This window comes from Nothobranchius furzeri, chromosome 12 (assembly GCF_043380555.1).
Source record: "Nothobranchius furzeri strain GRZ-AD chromosome 12, NfurGRZ-RIMD1, whole genome shotgun sequence".
NCBI classification, from domain to species: domain Eukaryota; kingdom Metazoa; phylum Chordata; class Actinopteri; order Cyprinodontiformes; family Nothobranchiidae; genus Nothobranchius; species Nothobranchius furzeri.
The window spans coordinates 58209454-58235124 of NC_091752.1; the positions used below are offsets into that span (position 1 = coordinate 58209454).

The window sequence follows — 25671 nt, forward strand, 5'->3', positions numbered from 1 at the left end:
TAACATTTTAAATCATATCCTGTATCCTGTCCTATATACCCTTTGTTACCTTTCAGAAAACCACCAACAAAGAAAGGTACATGTTGTGCAAGAGGGGACTGATGATGATGAAGGTGTGTGTGTGTTGCTGTTGTTTACAAAGTGTGTAAATAAAACTACAAATAAAACAATTAAAAAAATAAAAACTGATATCTGGTGGCTTCTATAACAGTTTTTCTACCAAAAAATTGGATTTTTTTTTAAACTTTGTTTTCTGAAAAACTCATTTTTGCTGTTTACAAATGTTTACTTTCTAAAATCCACCAGCAAAGAAATGTAAGCTAATTTACATGTTACTGCCCTCACAGCCCCCCAATGGAATGGCTTGTTGTAACAACCCTGAAAATCAACCAATTACTGTGACTGATGTTCCAGCCAGTTCTCTGATTTGTTATGGTCATCACATTTTCCACGACCATATCTTCCAATCAGCTTAATCTGCCTCTGTTTTTGTTCTTATTTTATCCCGTGTTTTTTTCCCCACAAGATTCATTTCCAGTTGCTCTTTGCTGTTTGGCTACTTCGTCTGATTTATTTGTCAGCCACTCACTCTTTAGTTCGCTTGCTTCAGGTAAGAAAAAGTTTTAAATCCTGTGCTTCTTGTTATAGTTGTAATTTTGGTTTACAAAAGGCAGTAGCATATATCTGCCCTCAAACAATGCCGCATGGGTAGCTACCGCATGGTAGCTTACGTACTGTAGTTTATTTGGTCTGTTCAAGTAAAGTCATACAAACTAACTAATTGCTCACTAACGTATACCTCATTTTTTTTCCCTTCAGGCTGAAGCACAGCATCGGGCCACACAAATGGAGGCCCATTTTTCTGAGGAGGACTAAGTCAATCTGTCCTTTCATCTCTTTCATCCAAGCCACGGGGAGATGTATGGAAAACAATCTGAACATGTTGACACCCAACAGAGGGTCATACAGAATTTCACTTTGGAAGTCGCTACTACGTAACATACGACATTTCTGCAACATCACAAGGTGTCAGAAAATACGTTGCGACAACGTTGTTGCAACAGACCTGTGCTAGTAGGGATATATAAAGGAAAATCATGAAGATTAACAAGGCTGCTCAAACTTTCACACCCCTCTGTATCTGATGCTGCTCTGCTCAGAAACCCTAAAATTCATTTTGACAAACATAAAAAGCTACTATTGTTAAAAAGTAAAACCACTAATGCTGTAAAAACAAACCAAGGGGATTTTTTAAATTCATGTGCACAAGATAACCACCAAGTGTGTATCAAGAAACATACATTTCACTTCAGGGGCTTTGAAGCACTGTATTTGCTTTATTCATTTATTATCTGTTTTATATGATGGAACAATTGAAATTAGATTAGAATCTTAACTAACTCATTTTCTCTGATCCCAAGGCAGGATGGGCATGCTCGACTTCCTCACATCAGTATGTGACCCACAAAATATCAACCCAAACTGAACAGTGTTTATTGTGTCATCATGTCTTCTTAGAAAACAAAAACAGATGTTAAGTGTAAATAACACAAATAAACATTTAAAAAAATAAATAACTAGGTAAATAAACACATAGGACAAACTCAGAAAACCCCCTAAACCACCATGCAGGACTGACTTCAGCTATCATTTTTATCAGAGCTTTACTCACTTAGCCACAGCTGTGAAAGCCAGCTCCACATTGAGACCTGATCTGGCGCTGGTCTCCATGAAAGGAACCCCAAACTCCTGCAGAGTCACAACATGAAACCGCTCTTACACCCCAGCATTCACAAACAAAGCTTTTAGTTTTTAATTAGAAAAAAAAAAAAGGATTCGGGTGTGAGTGCCTAACTGCACAATGCTTTTAAATGTGTTTCCTTTGGAGTATCCAACCCTGCAGTAATCAATCAATCAAAGCTTTATTTATAAAGCGCCTTTCGCCTTCCTGTCAGGAAGCCCAAGGCGCTGAACACAGTACATAAGAAATCTTAAACACAATGAATAAATAGATAATAAAAGCAATTAAAATAGTGCAAAAAAAGTAAAGCATTAAAGTAGAAACAAATGGATAAAACAAGGGATAAAGAGACCAGTGAAAACAGGGAAATAAAAACACAAAAAGGAGGGCCGACCTCAAACACGTTCAGGGAACGCCAAGCGGAGGAGGTGAGTTTTTAGGCAACTCTTAAAGACCGGCAAAGATGGGGATAGCCTAACTGAGGGTGGCAGCTGGTTCCAGAGTGACGGAGCTAGGACTGAGAAAGCCCGGTCCCCATGAGTATGACACCTAGAACGAGGGACAGCGAGCAGGCCTTGGTCAGAGGAGCGCAGAGCGCGTGATGGGGAATGTCTGTTCAGGAGTGTGGCTAGATAGGGGGGACCACCACCCTTTAAGAAATTATAACCAAAGACGAGGAGTTTAAAGTGTGAACGATAACAAACCGGAAGCCAGTGCAGGGAGGCCAGAACTGGACTGATGTGGTCCCGTTTCCTGGTCCCAGTCAGGAACCTGGCTGCGCTGTTCCGCACAACCTGTAAGCGGCGCAGTGATGACACAGTAGTGACTCTATATGCATGACACAGTCCTGCATATAGAGAGTTGAAGTAATCAAGCCTAGAAATTACAAAAGCATGGAGTACCCACTCCAGGTGGGCTTTAAGCGCCTCGTGATTTTTATCTTGAGAGGCGCTATAGAAATTATATTTCCTTCTTCTTCTTCTTCTCTCGACAGCATAGGCTTGATTTTCACAAGGCGTTTCAGATGAAAGAAACTGTACCGGATCATAGAGTTGATGTGAGCATCAAATTCAAGTCCAGAGTCAATTTTCACCCCCAAACTGGTGACAACTGGTTTTTAGTAGGGAGAAAAAGGGCCAAGATCAACATAACGACCCTCAGCCCAGCTGTTGGAGTGAAAAACAATGAGCTCTGTCTTTTCCTCACTTACCATACCATACCAATTTTATTTATATAGCACATTTAAACACGGCATGAGAGCCAACCAAAGTGCTGAACAAAAACACACAATAAAAACAATCAAAAATAAAAACTAAATCCATTAAAATCAAGTAATCCAACTCGAAAAGAAAAGGAGAAAGGGAATAAGTTAGACAGAATTAAAAGCCAGAGAATAAAAGTGAGTTTTTAAACGAGACTTAAAAAGGGAAAGATAGGAAGAAAGTCTGATCGGGAGGGGCAAGTGGTTCCAGAGCTTTGGTGCACAAACTGAAAAGGCGCGCTCCCCGCGGGACTTACAGCAAGAACTAGGGACATGTAGGAGGTGTTGGTCAGCTGAACGGAGGGATCTTGTAGGGACATATGGGTGAATGAGCTCAGACAAGTAGCCAGGTGCTAAGTTATTGAGGGATTTAAAAACAAAAACCAGGATCTTAAACTCTATCCGGAGATGGATTGGGAGCCAATGGAGATTTGCTAAAACCGGTGTGATGTGTTCCCGCTGCCTGGTGCCAGTCAAGAAACGAGCTGCTGCGTTCTGCACAAGCTGAAGTCGAGCGAGAGTGGAGGTGGAGATACCGTACAGCACTGAGTTAGAGTAGTCGAGACGGGAAGTAATAAATGCATGGACAACTGAATGGAGATGACGCCTTTTTAACATGGACTTAACTTTAGAGAGACGCCTCAGGTGGTAATAACAGGTCTTAACTACCTGGTTGACATGAATGTCCATTTTTAGTTTAGCATCCATCACAACCCCTAAGTTTGTGACACGGTTTTTCAACCCACTTGTGATAAATGGAAGGGTCAGTTGGGGACTTTGAGAAGTACCAGGGCTGAAAATGATGGCCTCTGTCTTGGCGTCGTTCAGCAAAAGAAAATTTTCTGACAGCCAGCTCTTCACATCATTGCAGCATTCAACAAGGGGCAGTAAGGTGTCATTAGGCTTCACAGAGGCATATAATTGGCAATCGTCTGCATAAAAATGGTAATCAATGTGGTGTTTTTTAAAAATGTCACCCAGGGGCAAAATATATAAATTAAATAAAAAGGGGTCCAAGTATAGAGCCCTGAGGAACACCACAAGTCAAAGCTGCAGAGGGGGAGGCAGCACTACCCATCATAACATTAAAGGTGCGGTCACAGAAGTAGGACCTAAACCAGTCTAAGGCAGTCCCCTGGATGCCGACCAGCTGGTTCAGCCGAGTCAGCAGAATAGCATGATCAACCGTATCGAAAGCAGCCGACAGATCCAACAAAACCAGCAATACATTAGAACCAGAGTCGAGGGTTAATAAAATGTCATTAAAAACACAAAGATGAGCCGACTCCGTGCTATGGAGGGATCGGAAGCCTGACTGAAAGGGATCCATTAAACCATGATCATCTAGATGAGACATAATTTGGTTAAAAACAGCATGCTCTAACAGTTTTGATAAAAATGGAAGCTTGGAGATCGGGCGAAAATTACTCATAACAGAGGTGTCAAGGCCAGGCTTCTTCAGAATGGGTTGAACTACTGCATGTTTAAAAGCACGGGGTACAACACCAGTGGATAAGCTGTTGTTAATAATGCTCAGCATAAGGGGGCCAGTGACAGAATATGTCTCTTTAAGGAGGTGTGGAGGGACAGGGTCAACCGGAGAACCTGACGGCTTCAAGGCAGACAGGAGGTTCTCAAGAGAGGACAAAGAAAGCAAGTCAAAGTTATCCAGAGACCGATGCAGAATGGGTTCAGGACAACTAGTGACATAGGGAGAACTAATCTAAGCCCGGATACTAGAAATTTTTCCAAGAAAAAATTTCAAAAATTGAGTGCATTGAGCATCCGAGGTGGTAAGAGAGTGGTGGTCACTGGCTGAAAGAACAGCATTGAGGGTCTGATACAGGACACGCTGGTTGCCAAAGGATGCAGTAATAATATTAGAAAAGAATTTATTACGGGCATCTCTAACTACTTTCTGGTAACGAGCCCAGGTATCTATCATTATTTGGTATGAAATCTGAAGCTTATCCTTTTTCCATCTACGCTCGGCTCTTCTGCACTCACGCCTGACAGATCTGGTAGTTGCACTGATCCAGGGATCCGACCAAACTTTAGAGCGTCTAGTTCTCATAGGGGCTATCTGATCTAGCACAGTAAGGCAGGAAGATTGAAAAAAGTGCAACAAATCATCAGTGCTAGAAGACACCGGCAAAGTGGAAACAAGATCAGTGAACAAAGTGCAGAATTCTGTTGCAGTAGATGGAGTAAAAGATCGGGCTCTGCGAGCAGGCATTAAATTAATTAAAGAGGCATTGGATCTATGAAGGCGAAACAAATCCGGGAAATGATCTGAAATATGGACAGCATCAACAAACAGGTCAGTGATCTTCAAGCCATGAGTGAGAACCAAGTCCAAAATATGAGAGCGTTCATGTGTTGGCATATTAACCAACTGGGCCAGGCCAAAAGAGTCTATAACATTTAAAAATTCTCCCACAAGAGGCTTCTCAGGGCAGCAAACATGAATATTAAAATCACCTAAGATAAGAACACGGTCATAGTGTGAACAGATATCAGATAAAATATCAGAAAACTGGGTTATAAAGTCTTTGCTGTATTTTGGAGGATGGTACAGCAAGGCACAGAGAACGGGAGGTGAAGAACACAGTTCAAAGGCAGTTAACTCAAAGCTGGTAAAATCAGGGAAGGTGATGGGTTTACAAGCAATAGTCCTTTTGAAGATGGTCAAAAGACCACCACCACGACCAGTTGTTCTTGGATTATTAAAATATGCGCAGTCAGCAGGTAAAGTTTCAGAAATAGTGGCTAAATCATCAGGAGTATTCCAAGATTCCGTTATGAGAAGGAAATCCAGGTTATTGTCAATAAAATAATCCTTAATAATGAATGATTTATTGCCAAGAGAGCGAGTGTTCATCAGGGCAAACCTGTACGGCGGTACTGGATCCAACCTGGGTGTATGAGAAGAGATGTGCATCAGAACCCGAATGTTTGAGAAATCCACACCACGGTGGCACCAGCAGGGAGACGGAGCAGGGTGAGACGAGGACGCAGCGCAGAGGCCAGAGGCAGAGCCGGGAGCGGAGAAGAGCCGCCGGTCCACAGACTCCAGGTAACACCTCACAGAGCGGCATCGAGCCGGCACACCCATTCGAGACTGCATGAACCCCGAGGAGCGTGCCAGCTCAGCTCGCACACGGACCAGAGAGCCACCACGCTTACCGCGCCGCTTCCTGAACCACAACGGACCGGGGATTCTCCACAGAGAGGCTGGAATAGTAGAGCGCAGCATTTGCAGGGTCTCGCGATTATAGTGGTGGTAATCCTGGCCAGGGAGCCAAGGCGAACGAAGATCCAGGAGGTTGGCACGGTCATAAGTCAGGATAGCAGTCCCAACATTAACCACAAAACACAAGAACAGCAAAAAAATAAAAAAAATAGAGAACAGCAGACGGCTTGCCGAACACGCTGGCGCCATCTTGCCACACCCCATTTAGATGCAGATAGTTGGCCATTAGCCAAGACATCACATCATTGAGGCAGGGCACAAAGGACTGGATTGAGAGACCCTTGCCTTGACACAATGGAGAGTAAATCTGGCAATCGTCAGCATAAAGATGGAACGCTAGGCCATGTTTACGAAAGAATGACCCCAGGGGAAGCAGATAAAATGGCAAACAAAAGAGGACAGAGGATCGATCCCTGCGGGACCCCCCAGCGAAGCTCCTCCCAAGAAGAAAAGGCATTGCCCAGTTTAACACAGAATGTCCTATTATGGAGATATGACCTAAACCAATCCAGAGCAGACCCTTTGATCCCAACCCATTGTTCCAAGCGATTTAGCAGAATCGCGTGGTCAACCGTATCAAAAGCTGCCGTCAGGTCTAACAACAGAAGCACCACAGATGTACCCTGATCAAGTGACAGATAGATATATTTTAAGACCCTCAGTAGAGCCGACTCTGTGCTATGGCCAGACCCGAACCCTGATTGGAAAACCTCAAACAGATCAGAGTCAGCTAAATGTGAGACCAGTTTAACTAATCAGTTTTAGTCATTAGTTTACCTTTTTGAAAAAGAGCACACTGGTGTTTAACGTGCCATGATGTGAATTTGTGAACATATTTTATTTAAAATTCAACTAATGTTTATAATTTATCTAGTATTAACTGCCAGTGGTAAATGGTTTGTTTTGTTACCTTAGCAAGCTTCTCACCATCTTCTCTCTTCACCACTCGGTCATGAGTGGCATCAGCCTAAAGACACAACCAATGAGGTCATTTTTACAAACTTTATCTAAACCCACCAACTTGTTATGTTATTTTTCCAACGTACAGCTGAGTAAGACAGGGCTTGAACAACCAAGAACTTTTCTTTAGACTTTTGTTTTCTGAACATTGGCAGCTTATTTTAAAACAATCCCAGTCCAGTCGTAGTTTTGCATCAACAAGATGAAAGAAGTTTCCTCCATGGCTAGACCAGCCTATGCATTTCTCACACCAGTGTCTTCTGTGTCTTCATAGGATCATGTTTTTCTTCAGGGCGTCACTTTCACATAGTGTTTGTCTGATGAAGTTTCAGACAGGAATCTGATCATTTTCCTTCAATTGTCTCACTTTGGATGGAAATAAAGTGGACATGTTATGACTTTTTTTCAAAAGATGTTCTTGTTTGATACAAAACATGTTCATGAAGTTGTTTACAAACATGTATCTCACATAAAGCAATTTCTGCAGTTTTATTCTTGAGCCGCTTCAGAGCTCAACAAGCTGGTGCTGGCCACGCCCACCTATCCCACACTTAAGGTTGGTTTATGCTTGACGTGTCCGCGAGGTCCGCACGGCTCCGCGCGGAAAAGTTGCGTCATTTTAACAACCACACCCCTCCACCGCACGGCCCAGAATTTCCGCAACGCTCACCTCGGAAAATTTCTAACCATGCGGACGGACGGATGCGGAAAAACATGGCGGACCGGCAAGAACTAGTATGGCAGAGGTTCGTAAATACAGACATTTGTATGATTCAGCTCTCAGAGATCACCGTGATCAACATGTAGTTAATAATTCTTGGAGAGAAATAGCTCGCACTGTCGGAAAAGACGAGAACGCTGTTAAAAATGCTGGACTGCCATGTTGTAAACAGTAATTTCTACTTCTACTATGGTGTAGTGTTGGGTGCATGCCGTAGAGCTCCATGCTGCCCCGTTCAGTTTGGGAGAATATTGGCTCACCGCAGAGACGAGCCGCACGAACCATAAAAGCTGCGAGTTGTGAAGCGCGTTCCATCAGCGAGCCACATCACCACGTGGAAAGTGAATGCGTCAAGCATAAACCAAGCTTTAGGCAGCTAAATGGGGACTTTTTGAAATGGCTGGTTTTATGTACATAATTCCTAAAATCAATCATGGATTGTAAACAGAAACATTTTTTTCCATGTTTACTGTGTTTATAGAGGCAGTGGAGACCTACACAGGAGTTGAAAAGGCTGCAAAAGGTGACTTTTGCAGTCTAAGTCCTCATTCAAATATTTTTATGTTAATCAGATTAATTATTAGCCACTTTCTGTGGAAGCAGATAGGATAGCAGATAGACATAAAACCACAACAGAAACCAGATATCTCAATTTTTAGTTTATGTAGAAGCTAGTGTTAAAGTTATTGGTCAGAAAAATGGAGAAATTAGGTGTAACTACACTTTACCATCTAAGATGAGCTGGGTTCAGTTTTCATTTTGCTAATGAGCTTTGTCAGAAATCATCATAGAAGATCAAAATTCTCTCCTCTAAACAGTGAAGAACAACACAGTTTCATCGCCAAAATAGTATTTTGTATCAGGACACCTGCCAACCTGCTCGAAGCTCTTCCACCGCCATCACCTCCCGATAGGATGCACAACCGCGAAAAGTCGCCTGATGTCCCCCACCACAATTAGGGCACCGGAGAGCCTACCCACACTTGCGACCATCATGCCCACCCCCACATCTGACCTCAACCCCCATAAACTGTTTAGGCCTAAGCGCCTTAGCCAGTTGAGCCTCTGAACAGTAAACCACAGACAATATCCCTCCACTCTTAGACTACTGTAACTCTCTTTTCACGTGTCTGAGCAGAACCTCCCTGAACCGTCTACAGGTGGTTCAGAATGCCTGTGCTCGGCTTCTGACCAAGTCCTCCAAACACACCCACATCACCCCGCTACTCCTCCAGCTTCACTGGCTGCCAGTCAACTTCAGGGTTCATTTCAAGATCCTGGTTCTGGTCTATAGGACCTAAAGCCGGGCGGACACTGTGCGACTTTTTCACTTTTTTGAGCCGATTTTCCAGTCGTGCGAGAATCCACGACATCGGGGCGAGTTTTGCGCCGAGCGGTCGTGTAGTGTACAGGAGGTTACGAGAGGCGATTAACACCACGTGACCAGCTGCCGATCAGCAGTCGTGAGATCGCACGGACTTCTGGAGTGTTTGATATTTCGCTCGTCCCTCGTGAGGGTATCGCACTGTTGAAGCGGCGTTGTGAGCAGCTGCGACCCAAAAAGTATCAGAACCGCTCACGGCGCATGCGCAGTCCTGCATCAACGCCGCTCGCTTGCTATTTCTCTAATAACACCCGCTGTTCGTTTTTGTTTCTACACGTTTTTTTTTACTCACAAAGATTGTCAAGAAAGCGTGTTTGTCGTGTTCATGTCAAATTAAAGTGATCACAAAACACAGATTTACTTTCTTTATTTCGTTTTCCTCATCCAACCCCCATAAATCCCTGTGTGTCCTCCTGCAGCACTCCCGAAGGACAACAGGCAAAACAAGACAAAAAAGTCTGACGTGTTGAGTAAAAACTGCTATTTTTAGCATATTTTTAGGTCCGACGTGTTGCTACCAGATGTACAGTGTGAGCAGTCAGGTCGCATGCGAGAACTGGGTCGTACAGTGTGAGCACATGACTCGTGAGATCTGCTCTGCGAGGAAGTCGTACAGTTTGAGCTGAAGCTGAACGCTGCGAGTGAAAAAGTCGCACAGTGTACGCCCGGCTTTACATGGACAAGCACCATCTTACATTGGTGATCTTCTTAGTCCCTACACCCCCAGCAGGTCCCTGAGGTCCAGTGACCAAAGCCTACTGACTGTGCAACGCACCAGGCTAAAGACCAAAGGTGACAGATCATTTGCTGCTGTGGCCCCCAGACTCTGGACCTATCTCGCCCTGAGCCTGAGATCACCATCAGAGCCGCTCCTATGCCGCCTCGATCCACTCTCGGTGAAGTCGCGTCTAGGGCTAAGACCTTCTGTTTTGACAGCGGTTTTTAAAAACACAAAAATTTCTTAAAAATCCAACCGTGAAAATCCAAAAGCTTTTTCAGCTGAGGTTTTATTGCTGTTTTACACATACCGCTTAAAGGAAATTTGCCCCATGCTATTTATTTTAACATTTGAACTAAACATCAATTTTACATTTTTATTCCTGCTAACTGGCATTGTTCACATAAAGCTCTCATGAGCCAATGTGTGTGGGCTCATTTATGCTTTTCTGGGAAAAAGATCAGTTTCACAACTTTGTACTTTAATTGCCATAATAAGCAAACAACACAAATGTTAAACATACTTTAAGAACTGTTGCAAAATCAGACTAGCATGAGCACATCCTTTTTATAGTAACTCTGGTGGTAACAGTAATTCTTACCTTGTTTCCAAGCAGCATGAGCACCACATCCTGCTGGGCATATTCATGGATCTCAGTCAACCAGGCCTGCAAAGCACAAGAATAAAAAAAAAAAAATGTAAAAAATGCACTGTCCAGGGCTGGACTGGGACAAAAATTCAGCCCGGGCATTTTGACTGGAGACCGGCCCATCACCTGTTTTTTTTGGAAAAGACATTAAGCCTTACGCTGTTTCTGACACACACCAACGTACACTTTCTTATTGGTAGTATTTATGTATCAATCTAATAAACGTAAACCTACACCATCCTTCCTATCCTGGTATTCTAAAAAGTAGGGTTGGGTGTAACTGATTATTTTTAAAATGATTATTCTGACGATTATTTTATCGAATAGTCGACTATTCTAATGACTATTTAGATGATTAATCTAGCGATTACTTTTCTATTGCACAATTAATAAAAACCAAAAAATTCTCAAATAAATTCCTCCAAAAAATTGATAAGTTGTTACTGTAAGAGAAAAAACACTACAGGCCTTCCATTTTGTATAACACTGCTTTTATTGTGTTGCAGTTGTTTATGTTCTGGTGACGTGTAGAACTTGGGAGTGCAGGCTGCTGCCTGAGAGGTGGTTGGAGTCGGAGTGTCTCCATGCTGCTTTGTTTTGTTCACTTATGTGCATGAGGCAAGTGGTGTTACGACCCTTCCTGGGGAGTCACGTGTTTCTCCTATTTTAACTGTAAATCCTTCTAGCTGTTATATTTATAACAAGAAACAGATATTCGGACGGAATATTTTCACGTTTATTCGAATATGATTGTGGAACACACCCAGCATCATAATAAATGAAGTAATATTTATGCCAATTTAAGCCTTTATGGGTGACCAGGACTCTGTGTTTATGAATGTGGAAGACACCCAGCATCCTGTGATGGCACTAATAACATCAAGAGATAATAAATAAGGTAATATTTAGGTCAATTTAACCCTTTACACGTGACCAGGACACTGTAATCAATTTTTGGCAAGGGAAATGATCATTTGTTGCCATTTTTGAGGTGTTTATGAATGTGAAAGACACCGGCATCCTGTGATGGCACTAATAACATCAAGAGATAATAAATAAAGTAATATTTAGGTAAATGTAACCCTTTACAGGTGACCAGGACACTGTAATCAATTTTTGGCAAGGGAAATTATCTTCTTTTTTTTTTTTTTGTTGCCATTTTTGGGGTGTTTTTGATGAGTACAGTAACGTCAACAGATAATACATAAAACCCTTATTTGGTCAATTTTAGCCTCCATGAAAATCTTAGCGATTCAATCACTTTTTGGCAAGTAAAACGCCATTTTAGTTGTCTACAATTAAATCATCAATAAAGAATTTAAAGATATTTTGAGGCATTTCTTATAGGTAAACGGGAGGGTGTAGTCTATTTGGCAAGTGACAATCTTAATTTTATGTGCTGAAGTGCTTTTATCTTGTTACTTTTAAATAGAGCAACGTAATGTATAGATAGCAACTTACACAGTGTCATTAAAGCCAAAGCTTGATCATTTTAAATACTTTTTTTCAAGTAAAAATGTGCCCCAAACTAGTTAACTGTGGCTCCATGTCAAGTGGACTAAAGAAAGGAAGGGGAAAAAATTAAATCGCTGGAGAAATGTTTATTTCCATTTATACAACGTTTACATTCAATACAGGGTGCCATTTTACATTGTTTATTTATTTTTTTAGTATCAAGGCTGTAACATAAAGAAAGCCAGTTCTTACCACAAAGTTTGTGGCACAAACCATCTTTCAATCGCAAATATTGCAAAAAGGATTAATATATCCTCATTGTGAACGTTTAAGACAAATAGCAACACTTAAAACAACTTCCGAACTGGAAAAACTAATGTGGCAAGGTGCAGAAAGGAGTGCCCAGGCGGGATTCGATCCCCAGACTCCCGGGCGACAGTCATACGCTCTAACCAGTCAGCCAAAGAGACATCTCCTTGGCCAAGTAGCCAGGGCGCATGATCAATCGGGACATTGTGACAGGATGCTCACACTGCCACATCTTCCTCCCTCTTTCCACAAGCACGTCCTCGTGCTCCCGCGCAGGGTGCCACAAACACTGCCACACTAATATCCGCGATAAACATCTGTTTAAGTACCGGAAGAGGTTATCTTTGCTTTCTGAATGTCCATATTGCTAGATATGCTGAGTTTTAGGGCGAAATCCTGGGGAATTTTGTCTAGAAATGCAATTGCCTAACCGTGCGCGATCCCACGGTGGCTAATCATTTTTTGGCAGCGAGTCAATTTATGGCACAACACCGGCTCGGGTTTCTCCTCCTCCTCCCTCTTTTCTTCTCCAACCTGTCGCTGGGCTGAGGCTCCATCACTTCCTAAATTGATTTTAATTGAACCTTCACTACCAAACAACTGTGAGATTTTAACACATGTGCCAGCATCAGCCTGAAGGGCCAGTTTCTTTTTTAGTCGAATTTTCTCCGCTTCTCCTTTCCGTTTTTTGTTCTCCATTTTGTTAAGCTCGTCTGTCTGTTTACTGAGATTCACAAACAACTGGCGGGTGCATCAGACCTCTGGCTATTGGTCCAGCCCATAGACTGTACATACCAGCCCAGAGTGTATTATTACCAATTGGCCAATCCACCAACTTTTACGAGGCGTCGCGTGGGGCGGCGCGGGCAACTTGTCCGCAACAACTAGAGGCCAGGAAAAAAAAAAAAAAAAACAGACACCGGCCCATAAAAGATGAAAGGGTCGGCCCAGCGGGCAGTTGCCCGCTATGCCCTATGGTCAGTCCAGCACTGGCACTGTCCCTTAAACAACAGGAAAGTGTTGTAACCTGAATAAAGAGGAGCTAGAGGGAAAATAAATGCTTATGCTTGGAGAATAAAATGGTGACAAACGACAGTCAAACCTTTCAAGGACAAAAAGAGAATTTAAAAGTAGAGAAACACAGAGTTAGTGTGACATATCAGGTTGATCAACACTGCCGGCTGCTGCATCCTGTTGTTTAAACACAAGAAGGGAAATCCCAACAGCACTCCAAACATAACAATGAGCAGTTCTTTACCTCAGATAAACACCTGCAAAAGCGTGCTGACGAATAATTATTCTTCTTATCAGCACAACTCCTGATCACCCCTGGAGTGAGCTTACTCACATCGGATTTCTGACCGGCTGGGATTAATATGGGATTAAACTTATTTAATAGTCCTCCTTCAAAGTCCTTTGCCCCCTGATGGCTTTACTAGAATCACATCTGGTGGTGACTCGATGTCTATGAAGGGATTTCATGAGGGTCACCCAATGAAAAGGTCACAATGCGTTTGAAAAGCATGAGATAAGGCTGCACTGTACGACCTTGGTCTTAACCCCTTAAATTTCCAGGTTTATTGAACGCAATCTGGTTTTGTCCCATGGGCGGGATGCTGGAATGCTGAGAGGTTAATGTAAGGTCAGGTCTGAACAGTCATGCAAACCATTAGACATTATTCTAAACCACCTCTTCATATGAAATGAATGAAAAAATAGTATTATACATTGACTTTTAATAAATATACAACTCTTCGTGTCACTGACGGATTTATGGGTCTCAGAAAACAATAAAAATATAAAAGCCCTTTTGGTGTTTCACTTTCTTTACTGTTGAAGTTACAGCTTTTTTTATAAAATGCTAAAACTGCTGTCGTTCTGCAACACTTAAAAAAATGAAGGAACAAAGAAGACACTAATTAGAACCATGCATGATTAAAAATGTAAATCCGTGTCAAAATGCAACGTGATTTGGAATCGTTGGAAAACCGAGGCAGGAGTTCGGATGCGCAGCCTCCTCATTTGTGACAAATTCAACATTGTTGTAAATAGTTTTGGAATAAATTGTCCTACGCAGCATTCCTGCTCCCTTCTTTTCCCATTACAGCAGCTAATAGCAACATTCTTATTCACATGACTGACACTTTATTGTTTTGAACAAAACAATATGAAGGCATCTAGATGCACGGGTGACACTTGCTCCACTGTGAACGCCTCACAACTGATCTGATCTTGTTAACATTATTAATTTGCACATGTTCAAAGCTGTTTCATCACATGTCAACTTTTAAACAGTAATGTCCACATGCTGTCATTGTTATTAGTCATCTCTTGCAGCTAAACTTTAACACAGAAAAAAAAAATTTAGGCATAAATACAATTGCTGCACGTACATATTTTGTAGATCCACACGGTAATTTTCTCAACCAGTTCATCAAAATGGAGAACTTGAATTTGACTCTAAAAACTTTAAACTTCTTTAATTTGTCACTTAGAAAAGAGTTCATGGATCATCTGGGAGACGAGCCACAAAAGTCAATTTCATTCTGAAAATAATTCCAGTACTTAAAGTTTTCTGGACTTTAGTCAAGACTTTAACAATCACCTACAGTTTAAATAATTTTTCATAATTAAGAAAGAACCTTTTATTGCACAATTGTTAAATGTCACCTGTACATATAATTGGGACCAGATGTTATTTTTGTCCCTCTGCCAATGCTCTGGTTTGTTTATCATCTGAATCAGTCCTGCATTGCCTGTTGTTGAGCTGCTTTTTCATTAATAAGGTCCAACCTGAATGTTTTTATAATTATTTCCTTTGATGCAGAAGCAGAAAAGGTCAAAAGGTCACTCAGAAAGCATCTGAAGTTTCCTCTTTCCTATGAAGGATTTGAATGATTGAGTTGGTCAAATATGCTCAGCGATCCTCTCCATATGCTGCTGTTACTTCTGATGAACAGTTATGTCATTTTCTGTTTAAAGTGCATCTCCTCACGGGTCATTCAACAGAAATATAATGATGGTCTCCAGATTGTGCCACTTGTCACTTTTATCCACGCTGCTGTTCTGCTCTGATGTCAGAAGACGACGGAAATCAGAGCAGCAGCTTGGCTCACATCAGAAAGTGGCAGCACAGGTTTTAGTAGTCATCACGGCAGTGAGGGGAATTTATAATACGGCCATTTATAATTACAGTTAATGTTGTAGCGGATCAAAGGTCAAATTTACATCTAAAAAATGACAGAAAGTAACTTTTAAGCTGCAGACCCCCCCCCCCCCCCCCCCCAAGTCTAGCCTCCAAACCAGAAAGCTCTGCGCCAGACCTTGTTACCAGTCAAAGAAGACAACATCTTCAGCCAAGGTCTCGTGCAGAAGCGAGACTCCTGCATTTTTCACTCTGAATAAAGTTCATAAATCACTTTACACTTTATAGGTTGAAATAACCAAATGTGTTGAATGAGCAAGATGCTTGAATCCTAAAATGTTTGAATAATCTGTGCTTTAATCAATGATGTGTTTAGCAAGCTAATATAAATGGCCTGTATTTGACATAGCGCCTTCTAGAGTCCTGGAACCCCTCAAGGCTCTTTACAACACAATCAGTCATTCACCCATTCACACACATTCACACACTGATGGTGATGAGCTACAATGTAGCCACAGCTGCCCTGGGGCGCACTGACAGAGGCGAGGCTGCCGAGCATTGGCGCCACCGGTCCCTCCGACCACCACCAGCAGGCAGTGTGGGTTAAGTGCCTTGCCCAAGGACACAACGACAGTGACAGACTGAGCGGGGCTCGAACCTGCAACCTTCCGATTACGGGGCGATCACTCAACTCCTGTGCCACCGTCGCCCCAATGTGTTCATTTGTCCATTTATTTGTGCTTGTTGTCACTTCTGTGTTTCTGCTTGTGTAACTGGTAATAGAGAAAAGCTAAAATCCTAACCGGGCCGGATCACCCTGACGCATTTATTCCAGCGAAGCGAACCCGCCTCACGGTTCGATTTCCAGATCCACTCAGGTTCTGACGCTGGTCCCGATCCGGACCAGGAGTGTGTTCATGCCTCACTCTTATCCGTCAAAGCTAAGCCAACCAAAAGGACCGCATGGTGGTTAGGGTTTCCTTGCAGCAAGAAGGTTGCTGGTTCAAATCCCGCCTTCATAGCATTTCTGCACAGAGTTGCCATGTTCTCCCCATGCATGCATTTTTCAGGTACTCCAGTTTCACCCCACAGACTAAAAACATGCATGTCAGGCTGCGTGTCCACAGCTGTGAGAGTGTGTGACTGGTTTTGCGTCCCTATGTGTTGTTGTGGGGGAAACTTGTCCAAAGTATTGCACAGGAACTGCTGGAGATACATCACAGCTCCCCACTAACCTGCTGAGGAATGAGTGGTTTATGAACCTTCATGTAAACCAAGCATCCTGCAAGGCGAAGCAGGCGAAAACTTACAAACAGGCTGTGAAAGGAATTTTCTGAGGGATGCATTCACCGATGTGCAAAACGTTGCCTGTGTGAGTGAGATATTAACGGGATCTTTAATAAAACAATATTATTTTAAAAGTTATAAAGAGCTTTACAATTTGTCGTGTGATTCTGGAAGCCCTGCATCTTCCATAAAACTCTTACATGACTCATTCTTAAAGGAGTCAGATCACTCTTTGTTTGTTCGTTTGGAAGTCTTGATGCTCAGACTATAACAACATTTCTGCTTGCCAAGGCTGTTGAGCAGCTTATTGTTTTCAAGCAGAGTTCAGATAAATAATTTTCACTGAGAAAAAGGTCAGCTTATTGTTAACACACAGCAGATCTTTTTAGGGAGCAGCACAAATTTATAGTCATTCAACAAAGTATCAGTTAAACTGCCACACAGCTTCAAATAAATCCTTAGTTTCATGTATTCATTGACCTGGGGGTCAAAGTGGACTGTGATCTGAAGTTTGAACATCAGATTAAGGCGGTGGTAAAATCTGCCTTCTTTCACCTCAGGCAGCTAGCAAAAATAAAGCCAATTCTTTCACGGCAGCACTTTGAGACAGTGATCCACGCCTTTGTAACCACTCGGCTGGATTACTGTAACGCACTCTACATTGGGGTCAGTGCATCATGTATTAGTCAGCTACAGAGGGTGCAACATGCCGCAGCTCGTCTTTTAACTGGCACTCGAAAGTTTGAGCACATTTCCCCCGTTTTAGCTTCACTTCACTGGCTGCCCATTTCTTTTAGGATTCATTTTAAAATTCTTTTATTTGCTTTTAAAGGTCTTCATGGCCTCGCCCCTCTTATCTCTCTGATCTGATACAGCCTTACACTCCCTCCCGCTCTCTCAGGTCTGCTGATCAGCTGCTCCTGATTGTACCCAGGACTGAGCGTAAATTTAGAGGAGATCGCGCTTTTGCTGTAGCAGCTCCGAAACTGTGGAACGAACTTCCATTAGAGATAAGACAGGCCAGTTCCTTATCTGTTTTTAAGGCACTCTTGAAAACACACCTCTTTACCCTGGCTTTTGATACCTTGTGAGATGTTGGTTTCTATTTTTTATTTTATTTTAGCTGTTTTAGGTGATTCAATGCGGTTTTATCAAGTTTTAATTTTTTAATATAGGGCTAGTTTAATTTTATGTGTCATGTGTTTTATTTATCTTTGCTGTTTTCTGTTTAGTCAATTGTTTTAATGTATTTTCTGTACAACACTTTGTTCCTGTGCTGGGTCTTTTAAAGTGCTTTATAAATAAAACTGGATTGGATTGGATTATTTAAGCGGTTGAACAAGCTTACTGAGATGTCTCATTTCCAAGAGTGACATGGTTCAAGAAAGCAGCAAAAGCACAAAACAAAGATTTAAACATAAATACGTAACAAGAAATCAGAGTCGCTCTCTGATTCTACCTTTGTGACTTGTTTTCTAGATCTAAACCAACATAATGAAATCGTCCTGTTAACACTTCTCAGGTCTTTACAGCAACGAGGAGACAAAATTAGCTTTGGCCAAATCCAGGAAGCCAGCATGATGCAGCTGCTCCCCTTTAGTTAAAGCTGCTGTGATCCAGATGCTGTTTTCCTACATCTATTGAAAACAAATCCAGGTTTGTAGTTCACTCAAAGCTGACCCCTCTTTCATCTGAGGTGTTCATTAATGCTTTCACTCAAATGCCACATTTCTTAAAGCGACGATGCAAAATGAAATCTGATGAGATGATCAGAGAGACATAGACAATGTTGGGAATGGAGCTGCTGCAGAGAGTAGAACAACAAGTGAAAGAACAAAGGATCTGGGAGAGTGACAGACAGACAGACAGACAGACAGGCAGACAGGCAGACATGCTGGCAGCTGCACTTTGACAGCACAAAGAGAAGTTGTCACTTGCTGCAGCGAGCAGACGCTGCTCTGATGTCTTCCTGGATCAGTGTTTCTTTTGCTGTTGCAGATTCACCAGTGATTCATTTGACTGTCTTGAGCAGCAATTATATTATTGTAACTGATGATGAAGTTTCTGTGTATTTTACATAGAAATGACATGTTTGACACAGGAACAGTGAAACGGTGGTCAAATTGTTGAAATTCAAGGGAAAAATTGAGAAAAACTCAAAACAAAGATAAAGATAAACTTTATTGTCCTTGAAAGGAAATTTGTCTTGAACTACAGTGCTGTGTAGAAGAATGCTGAATTACACAAAAAGAGGAAAGACACAAAATTAAATGATCACATTCACTCATAAAAACACATACCCTTCCAACATCCATCCGTTGCTGGTGACCAACACCGTTCACCGTTGTTTCATAACCAGGTTAACAAAAAAACAAGTAGGATTTTTAAATTTTAAAACATTTTTCTCATTCTGTTGGGTGTATATAATTTGGGTCACTACCTTGATTAAAAAGAAGTAAACTTCTCTGCTCACACTTTCACCTTTAATTTTCGCCACTAAGGTGACATTCACATAGACACAATGCAAACCTCTGAAACAAGGAGATCAACTGACTTTTGCCTAAAAACCTCTAAAACATTGTATCTTCTACGGAACAACAAATACAACAAACTTACTTGGTCCAAGTAAACCAAATGACTGATTTAATCCCGCTAAGGGATGACTGATGATTGAGATTGAGGTGACTCTAAATAATAACATCATCTCCTTCATTTATCCAATGTTCTTGATTATCAGTTGTTAAGTTTAGGCATTAAAGTACAAGAATTACTAGAATAAATACTGATATGAAATAGAAAATCCACATCATCTCACCAATATTTGAAAATGTCCATTTGAGTTAGTTTTGCTGAGTAATTTACTTCCTACCTTTCAACTTCAAGTTTTATGTTGTAATAAAATGAGATGCAGCACTCTGGAATCTCTGACATGTGGGATACCCCAGGGATCTGTTCGTGGACGGGTTTCATTTCAAATATGCTGTAGAGGTCAGGCCTATGAGTTCTTTTGTGTTTGAATCACAAATATGATGATGTCTTTGGTTTTTTTTTGACTTCATATTTAGCTTTGTAACTGGTTTGAAAAGCTGCTAAACAGATGGCCTACTTTTCAGCAGAGATTTGAAGGTTAAATATCTTTACATTGCCCAAAATCCAATGACAGTGCTTGATATGCAAATCTGATTTAAACATAAACATATGCAGTTGAACACGTTCTACAATACAACTGCAGGAACACAAATAGCAGATCTATCATGCGGTTCTTTAACAGCAGCATAGAAAATCCTGATTACAGCCAAGTGATGTGAGTCTTTCAAGCAAACTGTAAAGTAGTCCTTGAATCCTCTGATGTCTTATAATCCACAACAACAAACAACTAATGCCGTCTTCAGAATATCTCCCCTCGCTGTAAATCCCATGTCACACTTTGACTATATCAGTACATGAGACTGAATATCCTAAAGGAGCCTTGGGGTTGTCCTCTCACTTTGCAACTTTTCCTTCCGTTGCACTTTGTTTAAGCAGATTTGCTGTGGCTGACAATGCTTTTCCTGCCCAGCTTTGATCAGAGTATTACACAGAGAGACAGCTGGGAGAAGTCGGCTCCAAACAACAAGCAAAGTCAGACTGAATGAACCCAGAGGAGTGCTGGGAGAACGTAGCAGTTCTCCCCTGAGAGGCGGTCTAGGCAGCTGAGCTAAACACAATGACACAGTGCCACTGTCGAGAGAAGTGCTGCCATGCAGGCATGGAAAAACAAACAGAAGATGCTTTCAACGTTTCTAGCAGCATCTTTGCCTTCCGTATGAATGTCTGTGTTAAATGACGACTAACACAAATGACCGGAGATGATAACTGGGACCTGATAGGACAATTAAAGCTTTCCTGTTTGTAAAGGAGCAGCTGACGCATCTGTGTATCCTCAACCTGTTCTGATGACTGATGTGCTTTGAAGAGATGCAGTCATGAGCCTGAGTGAGAGGTTGTGTCTGAATCCGTGGGCAGGATGCTTGTGAGTATGGGTCCTCGCCGGTCTAGCAAGGCCGGGTCCTTGCTCGACCGCTAAGACCGGAACCCAGCGGCTCTGAATTCGGACAGTCTAGTGCAGACCTGGGCATTTTACGGCCCGCGGGCCACATGCGGCCCTTTGGTTGACTTTGACCGGCCCGCGTAAGGTTAATTGGAAATTACAAAATAAATGTATTTTCTCATTTTACCTCATGCATGGGCTAAGGCTGCATTGCTTTTATTTTGAAGTTGTTTTTTACGTGCACAATGACGCAATACGTATAGCAACAAGTGCCCGCGGTTGACATGGTGATTGTAGCCCGAGAAATGTCCGCTCATGCAAAAAAAAAAAAAAAGATGCCGAATGCAGGATTTTCAACAAAAATTGGACTGCTAAGTATTTTTTTACTGAAGTCGGAGGTAAAGCCGTGTGTTTGGTTTGCGGGGAGGAGATTGCCGTGTTTAAGGACTACAATTTGAGTCGGCATTACGACAAGAAACACTCGGAAAAATACAAGAATTTGTCTGATGCTGAGAGGGCACGGACATCCGAAGCTTTGCTAGCAAAGTTGCAAAAGCAGCAAGGCTGTTTTACTAAGCTTCACACATCCAGGGATGCAGCAACCAGGACCAGCTTTGTGAAATCCCACAAAATAGCTAAAAACAGCAAGCCGTTTTCGGAGGGAGAGTTTGTCAAAGAGTGCATGGTGGACTCCGCAGCACTAATATGCCCTGAAATAAAGGCGCATTTGAGCAAATCCCGCTGTCCAGGCGAACCGTGACCAGGAGGATCGAGGACATTGCGGGGAACCTGGAGCTTCAGCTGCAACGTGAAGTGGCAAGTTTTGACTTTTTCTCATTAGACGAGAGCTGTGATGTCCGGGACACAGCCCAGCTGCTCGTATTTGTCCGGGGATAACGGAGCTCACAGAGGAGCGGGCAGCAATGCGGTCGATGAAAGGGACAACGAGAGGGAGTGATCTTTTTACAGAGGTAAATGCGTGCATGGACACTCTGGGAAGTGTTTCCCCTAGGAATTTTTCCAGCTGTGGTGGAGGTGGTGTTGGCGGGGGGTGGGGTGTGTGTGTGTGTGTGTGTGTGTGTGTGTGTGGGGGGGGGGGGGGTGACACGCCTCACCTTTATGTTAATATTGTTTTATTTGATGCGCTCCACTTTGAACTGCACCAATCCAGCGACTGCTGCAGTGTAATAACTAGTATTAAAGGTGAGTACACCAATATTTGCACAAGAATAATTTCTGTTTTAAACTCTCAGTGACACACTTTGCAGGGTGGATTTGGCATTTAATTTTTCTTGGCGTCTGGAAAAACATCTTCTTTTGCCCCCTTTATTTGACTTTCTGCCCCCTTTATTTTGGTCCAAGATCATTACTGGGCTGGCCCAATTAAACACGTTCTACACCCCTGCTTAGTAGACTTAATGAAGTATTTTTAAGCCAGTATAAAAATGACAGAAACTCAAATTTACATATTTGGCATTATTGACCAATATTTTTTATTTGATTTATTTGTTAAGAACATCAAGATGCATTACAGTGAACATGATAATAAGCTGGGCGGACACTGTGCGACTTTTTCACTCGTAACACAGCTTCAGCTCAAACTACGACTTCAGCGCAGGGTAGATCTCACGAGCCATGTGCTCACTGTACGTCTGGTAGCAACACGTCGGACCTAAAAATATGTTAAAAATAGCAGTTTTTACACAACACGTCAGACTTTTTTGTCTTGTTTTGCCTGTTGTCCTTCGGGAGTGCTGCAGAAGGACACACAGGGATTTATGGGGGTTGGATGAACGAAATAAAGAAAGTAAATCTGTGTTTTGTGATCAGTTTAATTTGACATGAACACAACAAACACGCTTCCTTGACAATCATTGTGAGTAAAAAATACGTGTAGAAATAAAAACGAACAACGTGTGTTATTAGGTAAATAGCGGGTGAGCGGAGTTGATGCATGATTCCGCATGCGCCGTGAGCGGTTCTGATACTTTTTGGGTCGCAGCCGCTCGCTGCGCCGCTTCAACCCTCATGAGGAACGAGATAAATATCAAACACTCCAGAAGTCCGTGCGAGCTCACGATTGCTGATCGGTAGCTGGTCAAGTGGTGTTAATCGCCTCTCGTAACCCCCTGTACACTACACGACGCTCAACGCTAAACTCGCCCCGATCTTGTGGATTCTCGCACGAGTGGAAAATCGGCTCAAAAAAGTGAAAAAGTCACACAGTGTCCGCCCGGCTTACTGTCTGTGTGTGTGCGTTGATGCCTGGACCGAGCTGACGGAGCTCCCGGCTGCAGTTTTGTGTGTAGGGAGGGGCGGGCGCTCTATCTGACTGGCCAATCACAGAGCGTGAAGACAGTCAGTTACCCAATGAGAATTTCATTCAGCATGATTACAGATATTTACGAGTTTTACACTCGTTTCTTGCTCGTATTCGTCAAAAATGCTTTATCCGTACGCTCATAGCTGTAACCACCCTGCCGTGCCTCCTCCTCCTTGCTACCTGCCGGCTGTGATCACAAGCAACAACACAGTAGTTCCCGCTGCTTCTTCGGGAAACGGCGCAAAAAAAAAAAACATCAATAAAACTTGGGATGTTGTAGGCGTGGCGGTGGGATTTCAGCCGTGGCGGGCCGCCACGGCTACGCCTATGTAAGGGAAACCCTGCTGGGATTGAAATGGGAGAGACTGTCAGGTGTCACAACAGACGGTTGTCCAAATCTTACAGGGAAAAATGTCAGACTTTAGAAACGTATGCAAGATAAAGTGACAGAAATCGATGCAGATCAAAAATAGGTGTTTTTGCATCGAATTATACACCAACATGTGTTGTGCAAGTCAGTGCTAAAAATCAACCGTGTTACTGATGTTGTTACTAAAATAATAAACTTCATCAGGGCGCGTGCAATGAATCACGGACAGTTTGTGGCTCTTTTGGAGGACTCCACACAGCTGTCAGATGGCTCAGCCTGGGGAAAGCGCTGAAGAGGGTTTGGGACTTGAAAGCAGAGATTCAGGATCTCTGCTGGATTTCTACTCTTCTCTTAAGGAGGAGAACTTTCCAAACCTGAGGAGACATGCTCAGAAGATGTTGGTTTTCTTCGGCTCTACCTACATTTGTGAACAAACATTTTCAATGATGAAGTTTACAAAATCCAGGTATAGATCCTCTCTCACTGATGATCATTTGTCAGCTGTGCTTCGCGTCTCCACCTCAGACATTAAACCTGACTTTGATGCACTCGCTAAAGCCCAGCAGAGACTAGATTTCTCTCATTGAATAAGAAAAAAATCGCTTAAAAACACAAAATAAGGTGTTTGGACAACAAATGTAGGCAACTAGCAGTGAACTGGGACACTTTTTTTTTTAAACCTCTTTCTCAAGATCACATTTCAGTGATTTTATTTTACAGACAATACTGTGTGTCTGTAGAATGCTAAGAACCTCTTTCCAACAATATTTGAAACTCAAAATGTGTTTTGGAGTGAATGTGACTGAAACTGTTAACTAATAGAAGTCACAAATGTTTAACAAAAACCAAATGCGCACTTTGTTTACCATTGCCTTGGGAAATTTGAATAAATCACATTTTTGTAAGCCAACCTCACTTTTTCCTTTTTGCTCATTTATAACATATAGTCTACTCTTACCAGCTTGAAAAAAACAATGGTATTTACTGCTTTTTATAAAGAAATACCATTAATATTATGCATAATTGACTTCAGCCTTTTGGCCTGGCCCTCCACAATATTTTCTATTTCTCATGTGGCCCCAAGGAAAAAATAATTGCCCACCCCTGGTCTAGTGTAACAGAATGAAATGGCTGTTTTCCCTCTCCTCTGACACAGGACTAGTCTGCATGAGATATGGTCTCAAGGTCTCATGCATTCGTTTCTGACCTGTTTATTTTCAGCTCAACAGAAGAATGAAGAATGGACTCTCTCCTTTTAATTAATCAAAGAACTCGATTTTAATAAAGCTAATCACGCAAAGTGTTAGTCAATGAATAAGATGTGACCGATCTGTGAAATCAAAATATTAATTACTTTATTATAATCCTAGAGAATATAAAGGTACTATGACTTTAAATGTTCCAACAGGACTCATTTCATGTAGCGTTAAAAAGACATGACACATTACTTTCACTGATCTAATCAGAATCTGCCAGATCTGACGGAGGCGTGGTTTTGATGGTGTTTGGTAAGTCTGTCAACTTTTAATTCGACCATAAACCAAAACATCCGAAGTATAAAACTATGCCCACTTCATCTCCAACGCCAGTTCAAAGCGTTCCAGAGAAGTTGTCGGAGTGGCCAATCCGTAACTTTCCTCTTCAGCCAAGTGAACCAACGACAAGCTGGAAAATTTGTTTTTGTTCCAGCTGCTGCAACACTTCCTTTCAGAATTCAACCATCAAGACCCAGGTTCGGGTCTCACCAGACGCCAATAAAATTGTCGTGACCCGGGAGTATCTCACAGACTGGAATGGTCGGCAACCGCTGCTTTTCCTACCAGCTCGGTTCCAGAAAAGGTCAAGCTGGACCTCGACATTCCTGATCTAAAGGGGACTTCTGCTCAGGGTATGTAGCCCGGCAAATGGCGTCGAATGTGTTTATGAATCTCCGAATCAAAGCTTAACGCGAAGACATCACCTTCAGTTCCCATCAGAACTAATCGCTTCTTCGGATTTGCTGGTTCTGAGCAACATTACACCTCACCCCATTCACCGTCTCATTCACCTTAGTTACACCATACAT

At 42.3% G+C, this 25671-nt stretch overlaps 1 protein-coding gene across 1 annotated transcript in view; it reads right to left on the minus strand.

The window, feature by feature from the left end:
- LOC107376156 (ras-related protein Rab-26) overlaps positions 1 to 25671 on the minus strand; it is a 118698-nt gene that overhangs the window by 5740 nt on the left and 87287 nt on the right. Inside the window, exons 6-8 of the mRNA XM_054750593.2 lie at positions 10640 to 10705; positions 7166 to 7222; positions 1673 to 1749 (exon numbers count right to left, since the gene is read on the minus strand). Coding sequence (XP_054606568.1) covers positions 1673 to 1749; positions 7166 to 7222; positions 10640 to 10705 — 200 coding nt within the window. The remainder of the gene's footprint in view (positions 1 to 1672; positions 1750 to 7165; positions 7223 to 10639; positions 10706 to 25671) is intronic.